At 30.4% G+C, this 15,240-nt stretch overlaps 1 protein-coding gene across 1 annotated transcript; it reads left to right on the forward strand.

The window, feature by feature from the left end:
* Nucleotides 1–10,179: 10,179 nt before the first annotated feature.
* On the forward strand, nucleotides 10,180–14,533 carry LOC133823288 (uncharacterized). Its single transcript, XM_062255955.1, has 7 exons — nucleotides 10,180–10,316; nucleotides 10,756–11,229; nucleotides 11,723–11,775; nucleotides 12,642–12,706; nucleotides 12,808–12,886; nucleotides 13,428–13,733; nucleotides 13,915–14,533. The coding sequence occupies exons 2-7, from the start codon at nucleotides 10,784–10,786 to the stop codon at nucleotides 14,067–14,069; spliced, it is 1,104 nt and encodes a 367-aa protein (XP_062111939.1). The 5' UTR covers nucleotides 10,180–10,316; nucleotides 10,756–10,783; the 3' UTR covers nucleotides 14,070–14,533.
* Nucleotides 14,534–15,240: the final 707 nt, after the last annotated feature.

Genomic DNA, 15,240 nt, shown 5'->3' on the forward strand with positions numbered 1-15,240 from the left:
GCGTCAGCGCGTACAGGCTCTCCAACTTTTTCTTTGCCCTTGTTAGGGGCGGCTTTGGATGGTCCAGCAGCGGCTGGATCCAGCATAGCGGCATCAGCACCACCCAAAACAGAGGCGTCCTCGTCCGAGTCGCCTAGGTCTCCGAACTTGCTTTGGAGGCGCTCCATCGTGCGCTGCATTTTTTCGGAGAGGCGCTCCTGCTCAGCAAGCTTGGCTTTGGTGACCTCCAGTTCTTCGGCTACTTGGACCAGTTCTGGGTCCTTCTCATAGTAGCAGTCGTCCTTGTAATAACCGTCTTGGACATATTCTTCTTCGTCTTCTAAGTATGTTGTATCTTCGGTACTGACCCGATCCTGGCGGGATGTCGGGTCTTCGCCTTGGTAGTCCAAGGGTTCGTTTTGCACCGCATCTTCCATCACAGTATCGGGGTTGACCCTAGCATTTTTGTCAACCGCGGATTTTCTCGTAGTCACCATCTCTTTAGCACGAAGTGAATACAAAAAACGTACACAGAAAAAGAGCTGACTAACAACTTCCTACAGCTCTCAATGAAAGCACCAAAATGTTTACCGAGTTTTTCGGAAACGAATACAAACAGAATAATAAAAAGATAAGAACTGTAGAAGTGCTGAAATGTAACTAAACAAACAGTGTTTTTACGTGGTTCAGGCGTTAACAAGCCCTAGTCCACGAGTCGATGTTATTATACTTGGAAAGGATTACAGTAAGATGGCTGGTGTACAAGAACTTCCCACACTCACAGTGTTTCTCTCGGGTTCTCTTGAAGAAGATGAAGCTAGAGAGATTTTTGTAGAGTTCTTGCTATGTGATCTATTGGCCGTCCCTCTTCTTGTAAAATGAAGGGGTCTTTATAGCTAGGGTTTTGGATTAGGGTTTTTCTCTACGTACATGAGTCTTAATTACACCAGCCATAAATAGGGGATACAATTACTGTAGTAGCATGGCTACAAGACTCTATGTGGGTATATTTACGTGAAAGTATGGGGAACACACAAAGTCAGCCGTCTTTTCCAAGTTGTCAGCGGAACAGTAGGCGAAAAGGTACCCTTAGGCGTGCTGGGATGTGTGCGGCTTTGACCTGTCGGGCGTGTCAGGCGGGATCCTGTGTCAGGTGGATATCATTGCAAATATGCCTCCTCCATGACTCGACCGCTTGGTTTTGTTCCGTGCGAGGCACGGAACTGTTCCGCGAAGACCACTTGAAGAGCTTCTCCTGGAAGGAGCTTCCCCGAAGGATACCCCTTCGGGAGTCCGAGAGAGTTGACGAGTTTCCGTGTCGTGTTTGCTTGAAAGAGTAATCCGGACACTAAACGGGAGAGGCGAAGCCTTTCTGTCCATCCGCGAGCTCTGGTCACCTACCGTGAAAGACATTGGTAATTCTGCTTCCCCGAGGACATCAATCTAAACGCTATCCGGAAATCTGGATAACAGGAAGTAATGGGCCGCATGGCCCAACCCCACCGTGGGTGTCTGAACACGCACGTTCCTGTTGCGTGTCCGAGAAGTCAGGGGGATATCAGACACGTGATGCCTGATATATGCACGTTTACCTTGCGTGTGTTTACTTCTCAAGGGGTCACACCCCCATATCCAACTCGTAACACGAGCTTCATACTGGACCTGACCTTCGGCCTTCAGGGGGCCTGCTCCAGTCTTGGGCAATGGAGGGGAGCCCTTTGGGCTTCCTCGAGCTAACGACAGAAGCTCCGGTCTTAGGGGAGTTCATGAGATAACTACGATTAGTCAGCAGCTCGACTTGCTAACCAACCCGTGGGAAAACCAGGGCGTACAGCATCGCAAGAGCATCGAAATTGCATCGAAACACTATCGAAAAAGCATCGTTTTGGTCAAAAATTAAGTTTTCATGATTGCATCGCAATAGTATCGAAACATCATTGATTTTTCATCGAAAAAGCATTGTTTTGGCCAACAAACAAGTTTTTATGATTGCATTGCAAGAGCATCGAAACACCATCGATTTTTGCATCGAAATTGCATCGAAAAAGCATCGTTTTGGCCAAAAATCAAGTTTTCATGATTGCATCGCAACAGCATTGAAACATCATCGATTTTGCATCGAAAAAGCATCGTTTTGCCCAAAAAACAAGTTTTCATGATTGCATCGCAAGAACATCAAAACACCACCGATTTTGCATCGAAAAAGCATCGTTTTTGCCAAAAATCAAGTTTCATGATTGCATCGCAAGAGTATCGAAATTGCATCGAAAAGACATTGTTTTGATGCAATTTAGATGCTTTTTTATGGTATTTCAGTGCAATTTCGATGCAATATCGATGGTGTTTCAATGCTCTTGTGATGCAATCATGAAAACTTGTTATTTTGGCCAAAACGATATTTTTTCGATGCAAAATTGATGGTGTTTCGATGTTGTTGCGATGCAATTATGAAAACTTGATTTTTGTCCAAAACGATGATTTTTCGATGCTCTGTACTGAAATTTGACGAAAACTTTGGAGGTTCATATTTTTTCACTCAAATGTCGGTTTCAAATGATTTTTTTTAATTTTGGTATTTTTTTCGAGAAATACAAGATTAGAATGTTAGAGAGAGAATGAGAGAATAAGAAATGTTAGAGAAAGAAGTTTGGATTGAGAGAGAAAATACTTATTCGAATGTTAGAAATATTTTTATCTAAAATATTAAAATCTATATATATATATAAATGAGAGCTTCAAGGATATTATGTGGCACCCTAAAATCTCTTCAAATTACTCTTTCTATTTTCTCATTTAATCTAATTTTTTTATTCATTTTCTATTTTCAAAAATATCTTAACAATTGAAAATATCAATATATGTACATAATAATTTGATTAAAAATTTATTTAGTTTAAATATCTTAACTACTTATTTATTGAAAAATACTAAAAAAATTAATTAAAAATTACGTAATAATTTTCGATTATCTATATATCTATTTTTCTTATTATATTATAATTATGTTTTTTTATTCCAAAGTGAATAGTTTTACAAAATATTTATATCTATATCTATATATAAATGAGAAGGTGGCATCTTATATTTTTTACAATCTATTTTTACTATTTTGTGAGAATTTTATATTGTGTCAAAAAAAAAAATATACATACATATATACGTACATCAACCCTTCAACAAATGTAACAGAATTAACCAAATTAATACACATACTTATAAATACATTGATTCTAATATAGTCATATGTAACAGTAGTTATCCAATAATAATAGCATGAAAGAGATATCAATGAGAATGGTCACATATGGTTTAACTAAACAGTTATCACAATTAGATTTTATTATATTATTATATCATTTTATAATTAACATTTTACAATCTAAAGTATCTAATTTTTTATTTTCTTTAATATTTTATTAATTTTTTCAGTTTTAACCCATAAAAGTATGTCGTTACAAAATAATATGTTACTTTTGCAGGCAGTTCTCTTCCTTAGAAAGAGAACTACCTTGATATTGGTAAGAACATATAATACCTGAATATTAATGAGAATTGAAATTTATTATCGGGTGTTGAATCGCTTGATGTTGTCATTTTTATTTAAAATTCTAATTATTATTATTTTCACTAAAGAAAGTAAACTCTGAGTATATCGATTTACACTGTATATATGAATTTTAAAGAACCCACGTACCAAATTTTCTTTTCGCTGTGTAATTCAGTAAATATTAAATCTATATCTATATCTATATATATAAAGGAGAGTTTCGATGAGATTATGTGAGACTCTAAAATTTATTCAAAGCACTCTTTCTATTTTCTCATTTAATCTAATTTTTATTCATTTTCTATTTTCTAAAATATCTTAACAATTAAAAATATTAATATATATACATATTAATTTAATTAAAAATTTAATTTGCTTAAATATCTTAACTACTTAATCATTGAAAAATACTAAAAAAAATTAATTAAAAATTACATAATAGTTTTCAGTTCTCTATATATCTATTTTTCTGATTATATTATAATTATGTTTTTTATTCAAAAGTGAATAGTTTTACAAAATATTATAATTATTATCATCAATCATCAATATTTATAATTGTATTTTTCTCTTATTTGATATTTTTCTAAGCTTGTGAAAATAAGATATTACTAATGGCATTATTTGGATTTGTGATTTGTTTTCACTATAATAAATAAATATTTTATAGATTGTAATTTTAATGGACATTCTCGCAACAAAAGATGCGGAGGTTGATGTGAAACACGAAAAATTCTTTTTAGAAATAAGGAACACATTATGAATGAAAAATAATATTACTAAAAATAAAATAATGCACAACAACAAAAATAATAAATGTTTATTTAAATTATTTATGTTTTTTTTTAATTTAAATGTAATAGTTTTACAAAAATATATATTAACAACATGTATAATTTAATTTAAATTTGATTTATTTCAACGATGTATATTTTGAATTTAAATTTGATTAGATATTTCATTACAACAACTATTTAATTATATTATAAATATAAGTAAACAATATATTTTTCTCATTTTTTATATTACTTTTTTAATTTATAGCTATTAATTTATTAAGGAATTTTTTTATCTATTTTGTCTGTTCTCTTTTTTCTCATTTTTATTTTAATAGAAATTATAATAGATAAAAATATCTACATATAATAATAATAATATTAATAATAATAAAATCTATCTATTTATATTTTAACTTTTTGACAAAATACAGGATCCAAATGTTAACTTTTAACAATAAAATATTCAAACGGGTAATCAACCAAATTATACGTGATTCAAATAATCTATCTTTACATTCCTATTTTTTAATTTTTGACAAAACACAACGTCCACAAGTTAATTTAAAAAAAATTAATGGTCAAAATTGGTAAACAACTAAAATACAAGGTTCAAAATGGTGTGAACCCTTATAGAAAACATAAATTATATATATTTATATAATTTACTTTTTATAAATAATTTTTAACCTTTTGAAAATATATATGATCCACAGGTTAATTTTTAAAAATAAACAATCAAAATGAGTAATCGGCCAAAATATAGTGTTCAAATAATAGATTTATCTATTTCTATTTTAATATTTTGACAAAACTTGAGGTTTACAAGTTAATTTGTAAAAATAAAAGTTCTAATGGGTGATCGACTAAAATACAAGGTTCAAAATAGTATGAACCCTTACAGAAAACAAAAATTATATAAATATATAATTTAATTTTCATAAGAAGTTTGAACATTTTAAATAAATACATGGTCCAAAGGTTCATTTTAAAAAACATAGGGTCAAAACGGGTAATGAGCAAAAATACAGTGTTCAAATAATCAATCTATCAATTCCAATTTTTATTATTTTGACAAAACACGAGATCTAAAAGTTCATTTTTAAAAATAATGACTTCAAACAGGCAATTTGCCAAAATAAATCTTACACAAAATATAAATTTTCTTATACATAATTTAGACTTTTTATAAAAAGAACTACGCAAAGCGTATAATAATAATAATAATAATAATAAATAAAAGTAAATGTACAACAAGCTTTTTGAACTTTGTTTTCAGTACTTTAAAATTTGTCAGAATTTTTCAAAAATCTACAGGAGGTTCGCTATACAATAACAGTGAACACCATCATGAAATAAAAAATGATAGTCAAGATGTCTTCACGTGTCTATATAAAGAGCATGTTGTACGAGTATGGTCAAAATGAATCACCACCCCACAGTCTCCCAAAAAATATTTTAAAATATATATGTTTTAATAATTACAAAAGACTGCGCGGAGCGTGGTTATATTTTCTAGTATATATATAAATGAGAGCTTCAAGGAGATGATGTGGCACTCTAAAATTACTCCAAACTATTTTTCTATTTTCTCATTTAATCTAATTTTTTTTATTCATTTTTATTATTAACAACTATTTTTTCCTTTAATCTAATTTTTTTATTCATTTTTATTATTAATTATTTAAACTTTATTTTTTTAAATATTTAATTAAGATATTTTTTTAATATCTATATAAAGGAGAGGAGATAATGTGACACTCTAAAATTACTCCAAACTATTTTTTCTATTTTCTCCTTAAATCTAATTTTTTTATTCATTTTTATTATTAATTATTTAAACTTTATTTTTTTAATACAAAAAATAAAATAAAACAAAAACTATATTAAACGTTTTTTTTTAGATATTTTTTGAATTAAATACCTAATAAACTAACAAAAAAATAAAATAATAAAAAAACTACAAATATATACTACATAATATACTAATAAAATAAAATTTTTGAAGTGGTATATAAAAAATCATATGGTGTGGTGATATATAGTTAGTTTGGAAAAAACATAGACACTCTATTATGTTAATCTATATCTATATATTATAAGTAATCTATATATAATAATAAATAAATAAATAATCTATCTATTTTTATTTATAACCTGTTGACAAAATACGAGATCCAAATGTCAATTTTTAACAATAAATTATCTAAACGAGTAAACACAATGTCCACGAGTTAATTTAAAAAAAATAAAGGGTCCAAACGGGTAATCGGCTAAAATACAAAGTTCAAAATGGTGTGAACCCTTAAGTAAAACATAAATTATATAATTTACTTTCTATAAAGAATTTTTAACACTTTGAATAAATACTTAGTCCAAAGGTTAATTTTTAAAAATAAAGAGTTAAAATGAGTAATCAGCCAAAGTGTTGTGTTCAGATAACCGATCTATCTATTCCTATTTTTAACATTTTGACAAAACTTGAGGTCCACAAGTTAATTTTTAAAAATAAAAGTCCTAACGGGTAATCGGCTAAAATACAAGGTTCAAAATGATGTGAACCCTTACAAAAAACATAAATTATATATAATTTAATTTTTATAAATAATTTTCAACCTTTTCAATAAATATATGGTCCAAATGTTAAATTATAAAAATAAATGGTTAAAATGGGTAATCGGCCAAAATACAATGTTCAAATATCGATATATCCAATCCTATATTTAACCTTTTGACAAAACACGAGTTCTAAAAATTAATTTTTAAAACTAAAGGGTTCAAACGGGTAATCGTCCAAAATAAGTCTTACACAAAACATAAGTTTCCATATACATAATTTAGATTGTTTATAAAAAAAATTACGTAAAGCGTATAATAATGATAATAATAATAAAAAATAAAAGCACATGCACAACAAATTTTTTGAACTTTGTTTTCGGTATTTTAATTATTCAGAATTTTTCAAAAACTTGCAAGAGGTTTGATATACAATGGACACTATTATGAAAAAAAATTGTAGTCAATACGCCCTCACGTGTCCATATAAAGAACATGGTGTACGAGTAGGGTGAAAAAAAATCCATATCGTAGCAATCTCCTAAAAGTATTTTAAAATATGTATATTTTATAATAATTACAAAAGACTGCGCGAAGCGCGGTTATGTTTTCTAGTATATATATAAAGGAGAGCTTCAAGGATATTACGTGGCACTCTAAAATCTCTTCAAATCATTCTTTCTATTTTCTCATTTAATCTAATTTTTTTTATTCATTTTCTATTTTCTAAAATATCTTAACAATTGAAAATATCAATATATATACATATTAATTTGATTAAAAATTTATTTAGTTAAATATCTTAACTACTTATTTATTGAAAAATACTAAAAAATTATATATATTTATATAATTTACTTTTTATAAATAATTTTTAACCTTTTGAATAAATATATGATCCACAGGTTAATTTTTAAAAATAAACAATCAAAATGAGTAATCGGCCAAAATATAGTGTTCAAATAATAGATTTATTTATTTCTATTTTAATATTTTGACAAAACTTGAGGTCTACAAGTTAATTTGTAAAAATAAAAGTTCTAATACAGTGTCAAATAATCAATCTATCAATTCCAATTTTTATTCGTTTGACAAAACACGAGATCTAAAAGTTAATTTTTAAAAATAAAGACTTCAAACAGGCAATTGGCCAAAATAAATCTTACACAAAATATAAATTTTCTTATACATAATTTAGACTTTTTATAAAAAAAACTACGCAAAGCGTATAATAATAATAATAAATAAAAGTAAATGTACAACAAGCTTTTTGAACTTTGTTTTCAGTACTTTAAAATTTGTCAGAATTTTTCAAAAATCTACAGGAGGTTCGCTATACAATAACAGTGAACACCATCATGAAATAAAAAATGATAGTCAAGATGTCTTCACGTGTCTATATAAAGAGCATGTTGTACGAGTATGGTCAAAATGAATCACCACCCCACAGTCTCCCAAAAAATATTTTAAAATATATATGTTTTAATAATTACAAAAGACTGCGCGGAGCGTGGTTATATTTTCTAGTATATATATAAATGAGAGCTTCAAGGAGATGATGTGGCACTCTAAAATTACTCCAAACTATTTTTTCTATTTTCTCATTTAATCTAATTTTTTTATTCATTTTTATTATTAACAACTATTTTTTCCTTTAATCTAATTTTTTTATTCATTTTTATTATTAATTATTTAAACTTTATTTTTTTAATACAAAAAATAAAATAAAACAAAAACTACATTAAACGTTTTTTTTAGATATTTTTTGAATTAAATACCTAATAAACTAACAAAAAATAAAATAATAAAAAAACTACAAATATATACTACATAATATACTAATAAAATAAAATTTTTGAAGTGGTATATAAAAAATCATATGGTGTGGTGATATATAGTTAGTTTGGAAAAAACATAGACACTCTATTATGTTAATCTATATCTATATATTATAAGTAATCTATATATAATAATAAATAAATAAATAATCTATCTATTTTTATTTATAACCTGTTAACAAAATACGAGATCCAAATGTCAATTTTTAACAATAAATTATCTAAACGAGTAAACACAAGGTCCACGAGTTAATTTAAAAAAAATAAAGGGTCCAAACGGGTAATCGGCTAAAATACAAAGTTCAAAATGGTGTGAACCCTTAAGTAAAACATAAATTATATAATTTACTTTCTATAAAGAATTTTTAACACTTTGAATAAATACTTAGTCCAAAGGTTAATTTAAAAAAAAAAGAGTTAAAATGAGTAATCAGCCAAAGTGTTGTGTTCAGATAACCGATCTATCTATTCCTATTTTTAACATTTTGACAAAACTTGAGGTCCACAAGTTAATTTTTAAAAATAAAAGTCCTAACGAGTAATCGGCTAAAATACAAGGTTCAAAATGATGTGAACCCTTACAAAAAACATAAATTATATATAATTTAATTTTTATAAATAATTTTCAACCTTTTCAATAAATATATGGTCCAAATGTTAAATTATAAAAATAAATGGTCAAAATGGGTAATCGGCCAAAATACAATGTTCAAATAATCGATATATCCAATCCTATATTTAACCTTTTGACAAAACACGAGTTCTAAAAATTAATTTTTAAAACTAAAGGGTTCAAACGGGTAATCGTCCAAAATAAGTCTTACACAAAACATAAATTTCCATATACATAATTTAGATTGTTTATAAAAAAAATTACGTAAAGCGTATAATAATGATAATAATAATAAAAAATAAAAGCAAATGTATAACAAATTTTTTGAACTTTGTTTTCGGTATTTTAATTATTCAGAATTTTTCAAAAACTTGCAAGAGGTTTGATATACAATGGACACTATTATGAAAAAAAATTGTGGTCAATACGCCCTCACGTGTCCATATAAAGAACATGGTGTACGAGTAGGGTGAAAAAAAATCCATATCGTAGCAATCTCCTAAAAGTATTTTAAAATATGTATATTTTGTAATAATTACAAAAGACTGCGGGAAGCGCGGTTATGTTTTCTAGTTATCATATATTTAGAATAATAAATTATGTTGTCATATTAAAAATTTTACTAAGTTATTTAGCATATAACATGAAATTTAGCACTTAAAAAATAGAAATTTGATTACAAATAGTAATTACGTGTGGTTCCAAATAAGCCCTTCGTTTAAAAATGTCCCAATTAAGTGGTAGGTGCACCTGTAACGCAATTGCCCCCACCTTATCTCAGAAACGTGGAAACCCACCCAATAGTGAATTATGAGTATTCAACGCAAGTAAGCCGCACGTGCGAAGTCTTCCCAACGTCGAGCTTTCCTTTCTAAATCTCACGTGCGAATCACTAATATATTTATAGGGGAAACTCGCCAGCTCTGTGATTGTGCTAAGAAGCTGATAAGTTCTTTTGATAAAAAAAGGAGAAGGACCTTCATAGTCGGATTGTTTCGATTACCAAGGTTTGATTTCTCTTTCCAATCGAGAATCGCATGTTTGTTTTTACGTTTATTATTATTTATTTTTAAATAGATATTTCGATTGATGAAACGCATGAATATCAGTTCATTTCATATTTCTTAGAATTTATTTATTGTGTTAAGAAGTTTGATTTCTTTATGGAAGTGAGTTTTATTATTCTTTGATGGGGAAGAAAATTTTGGAAAACGTGTTTAGAGTCGTCATATTTTATGTGTAAATGTTTTTTGTCTGAAAATATGAACGCATTCCAATGGAGTCAACTAGTGGTAGTAGTTATACTAGGTCTAGGGTTGATAAAGTTTAATTTTTCTGGTATTTTTTTTCCATTATTGGAAGCTTCTACTGGATGACTAGATTTAAACGCATATTGTTATGAAATGGGAACTAAGATGGTGCTTTGTAATGGATTTTGGGGACTAGGGTTTTCCAGAGTTTATTGGTTATCGTCATGCCGTACCTTGTCCGTGAAAACCTATTCATTGGCAATATTGGGGACGCGGCAGAAGTTCTCCAAAATGGTAGCAGCGAGATCACTCGTATTTTGTCAATGCTTAGTTCCGCATCCATCTCAATCTTCTCAGAATGGCGAAGTGGCCTCACAATTCCCACAAAGGAGATAAAAATGCATTATGTTGGTGCCTCAGAAACTGAGGATGATTCAGCTTCAGAGGATGAATCGACTGAATTGTCAAGTAGCGCCATGTCGCCAGGGAAGGTTTTGTATTCGTTGGAATATGCAGGCAAGGACTTGAAGGTGGTGAGGATGGCAGTGCCTATGAGAGATATGGAGAGTGAGAATTTGTTGGACCACTTGGACGTGTGCTTGAATTTCATTGATGAAAGTAGAAAAAAGGGATCCGTTTTGGTGCACTGTTTTGCTGGCGTGTCAAGAAGGTACTTCTTTCCCTGGCACTAGACTCTTCCCTTAATGGATGCTTCTGGAATTGCAATGTTTTCCTTTTGAATTTTGAAGTGCTTCCCAACAATTTCTATTGATTTTCTCTAGTCTTGATGGTATATAGTAGACTAAGTGCTTTTTATTATGTATGTTTGTATCCCAATACCAAAAAACGTAAGAAAAGGAAATTGTTAACACTCTGGAGCTAGTTGAGCTTGGGCAGTTGGGCGTAGGCCTATAGTTTTCTTCCATATGGCCTAGGGTTCAATTTCCTCTGGGTTAGTTGATGGATTAATCACAAGTTTCATGCTTTTTATAAAGAACTTAAATAGGGCACTCTGGTTTCAAACTTGAGCCTCTAAGCAGATTTAGATTATTTTTGGGATATTGAGGGAAGAAAAAAAGTAAGAAACTGTTAACAACAGGGTTGTTAAACAGTTTTAAAGTTTACTGAATTATCAACTCTTTCTTTGTGTGCATTTGTTGCAGCGCAGCTATCATTACAGCATATCTGATGAGAAGTGAACATCTTTCTCGAGAAGGTGCGAACAAAATAATGTTTGTTTGAAGCATTGTGAGTCTACTCGTTGGTATATGCCTGTAGCTTTGGTTTTTTTTTGTTTTAACTTTTGGAAACCTGGGGTAGCAGTTTTGTTCATGGGTGGTCAAAAATTAATTTCAACTGATCAAACCAATTAATTTAATCCTTTTTTTTTCTTTTTTGTATAATCAATATCATTTGAATTAGAGTGGCAAGTAATTTTAATTACGAAAGATAACTTGAATTGGATTGTAGTCACTTTTTGCCCTTAAAATAACCAAAACCAATCCAATATCTAATTCATAAATTTATTATTATTTATTCATATATGAAGTGTGTTTTAATTACTTTGCACATTCTAGTATCAATTATCAACTTCATTTTTATCATACAGTTTAGTTTTTCTTTTCGTATGTATTGATAAAAAAAAAGACTAATTCTCCTTTAATTATAATGAGAATTTAGTATCAATTATCAACTTCATTTTTACCATACAGTTTTAGTTTTTCTTTTCGTTCTCTATTGAAAAAAAAAAAACCTAATTCTCCTTTAATTATAATGAGAATTTGCCCAAAAAGACTTAAAATGACATCATCAATATAATTTCAAATTAAAAAAATAGTTGAAAAGAGTTTCAAACAAATGAAAAACTTGTGATTGGATTTAGGTTTTTATGCTGGATTATATCGGATGACATTTCTAAAATGACCTTTAAATCAGTTGAATTTTGATAAAATGGGTCATTTTCTAATTGATGAACTCCCTTTTTGTTGATCTAGATTAAGCTTTATAGATGTCTTTATGAAATTTTCATGCTTATATAACAATTCCATTTCTATTCTCTCTTTTCTCCCTACGCATCCGCAGATGCTCTACTATCTCTGCGGCAAAGCTGTGAGTTTGTTTGCCCAAATGATGGTTTTCTAGATCAGGTGACGCAAGGGCGTTTAATGCTGACCTACTTATAAGATGATATTTCTTGCTGCAACTTTATTGAGCCAAGGCTGAATTTTGCTTTATTATTTGGTTGCAGCTTAAAATGTTTGAGGAAATGGGTTTCAAAGTGGATCGTGCTTGCTCCATATACAAGCGATTCCGCCTTAAAGTATTGGGTAAGCTCAGCTCCTTTAGTTTTTATACATGATTTACTATTGGCCTTGTCTATGAAATTTTCCACGATAGGAGACAAAAAGCCCCATCTACTTTTCTGGCACTTAAGATACCATCACAAGCCTAGACACAAGGGCCATTGAAGTTCATGATAGAGTTGCATATAATTTTTGAGGAATGAAAAATAGAACAGGACTTGTGCCAAAAGATGTAGTATGATTTCAAATCACATGTTATCTCAAAGTAGGATCTCAACATTTAAAGTTGCATGGTTTCAACCATGTCACATCATAGATGCAGATAGTGAGTGTCACTAGCATTACTTGAAAATTTGGAATAATGATGGAAGTTTACATACATGGAAATTTCCTGTGGTAGTTCAATTTGCAGTGATTATAAACTTCACTATTTCTGGTTGTACAATATATCCTTTTTCGTTTCCGTTGCTTATCTTTGTCACCAAATTTGTTTATTTATAATGAAAAGCAAACTGGAAGTTCTGCTTTGCAGCAATAACTTAGATAATGGTTACCATAATTTTAGGTGAGTGCTATAACCGTGGAGAGAGAATAGACAGCTCCAAACTAGGTGCGGATCCTGGTTTGCCTAGAGAGGCTTCTTCAGATGTAGAAGTACCTAGAGATTCAGAAAATAGTAGTAGATCTGCATACCGCTGCAAGAAATGCCGGAGAGTAGTTGCGTTGCAGGACAATGTTGTGGATCACGTTCCGGGTGAGGGTGAGGCATCCTTCAACTGGCACAAGCGAAAAAGTGGCAACCCTTTCAATAACTCCGAGGAGCCGGAATGTTCTTCAATCTTTGTGGAGCCTTTACAGTGGATGACAGCAGGTGAACTAATCTGTAAATTTGTTTTTGACTTGATTTCTCTTGGATCTTAATTGCCTTCATTTTTGTTCTGTTTTTTGTAACTTAAATCGTCTTTTGGTCTCCACTAATCCTAAAAATGTTGTAGATTTGTAGATCTTATGCTCTACCTCTTCTAAGGTCTCTGTCTTATATTTCTTACCAGTTGAAGAAGGTGCATTGGAAGGCAAACTCTCATGTGCTCATTGTGATGGTCGCTTGGGTTACTTTAATTGGTCGGGCATTCAATGCAGTTGTGGGAGCTGGATCACGCCAGCATTTCAACTCCACAAAAGCCGAGTGGATACAAGCACTGTCTAAAGATTTGTCATGTGTACAACACTCTTCTTTTGTTCCCCTACTATGAAAGTATTCGATCTCTGTTTATTCCTTTCGAGATGGCATTCCACAAGTTTGTGAGATACTCAAATGCCAAGCCTACCCGCCACACTCTGGAAATTGAGTGTGTGACGACGGCCAGCGTGGAAACTTTAATTTTTTTTTCTTTTCCTTAAAAAAAATTCTATGATGAATTTGAGGTTTTTCTTCTAATGGAGAATCAGGAGCCTGAATAAGTGCACCTTATTATATGATAGGGTCAATGGTTGAATGTTGTGTTCTCAAGGAAATTCGCCACACAAGTCCTTGTACAAAATGTGTTACCCTTTTCTTGTTGCCGTGAATAAAACTATTATGGCACAGAACAGAACATTCTGTTACGAATGAAATCCCAAATATTTGTGAAAATTAATTTTAATTTGAAAACAAATTGTTGTTGCACTTTACCCAAAGGCTTTGTAACTCGGGGTTTGAAAGAAGACCGTGAGAGTCAGAGAAAAATTAAGCTCAAATCTAGTTCCTACCCTGCCCCGTCATCTATAATAGAAATTGAAGCAAAATACAAAAAGTTCTGGTTGTGCAGTTTAATTTTATCAGAGAAATTTTGTTGTTATACCGCTTTCTAAATTATATAATTACGAATATTATTATAGGGCTAGTACTAATACAAGTTAATTTAATTTGATAGTATTTAATCATGATATTTGCCACCCGTACTACCCCAAGCATGTTTTCAGAGCTAATTCTTTGATTCCAGATTGCGAAGGGAAACTCCATGGGCTCTATGTTACTCTCCCAAAGGTTTTTCACAAAAATAACCCAGAGCAACTTGAAAAGTCCAAATTACCCTTAAACTAAATTAGGGTTATTTTCTCTTCTTTCTTTCCCCCTTCTCTCCTCTAACCTCAGGACAGCCACCCGCCACCCTCTAGCTTCTCTTCTTCTCGCAGCCATCACCACACTCACGAATTGCAACCACAACTTGCAGCCATGATTTTCATGTTTTTTTTTTTAATTTTGCTCTATCTACCTCACAAAGTCATAATCTCATTATTTTTTATTTGAAAAGTTGTCAATGTCGAAGAAAGAAAAAGATTTTGATAATGGGTAGGTGATATTGTTGTTTATAGGTTATGGGTATGTTATATAATAG

Source organism: Humulus lupulus, chromosome 3, assembly GCF_963169125.1.
Source record: "Humulus lupulus chromosome 3, drHumLupu1.1, whole genome shotgun sequence".
NCBI lineage: Eukaryota > Viridiplantae > Streptophyta > Magnoliopsida > Rosales > Cannabaceae > Humulus > Humulus lupulus.

Excerpts from the sequence above, each read along its gene's own strand:
- LOC133823288 (XM_062255955.1), top strand. The coding sequence starts at position 10,784 with ATGCCGTACCTTGTCCGTGAAAACCTATTCATTGGCAATATTGGGGAC. Across the intron at positions 11,776-12,641 it reads TGAACATCTTTCTCGAGAAG|ATGCTCTACTATCTCTGCGG; the intron begins GTGCGAACAAAA and ends ACGCATCCGCAG. Across the intron at positions 13,734-13,914 it reads TTTACAGTGGATGACAGCAG|TTGAAGAAGGTGCATTGGAA; the intron begins GTGAACTAATCT and ends ATTTCTTACCAG.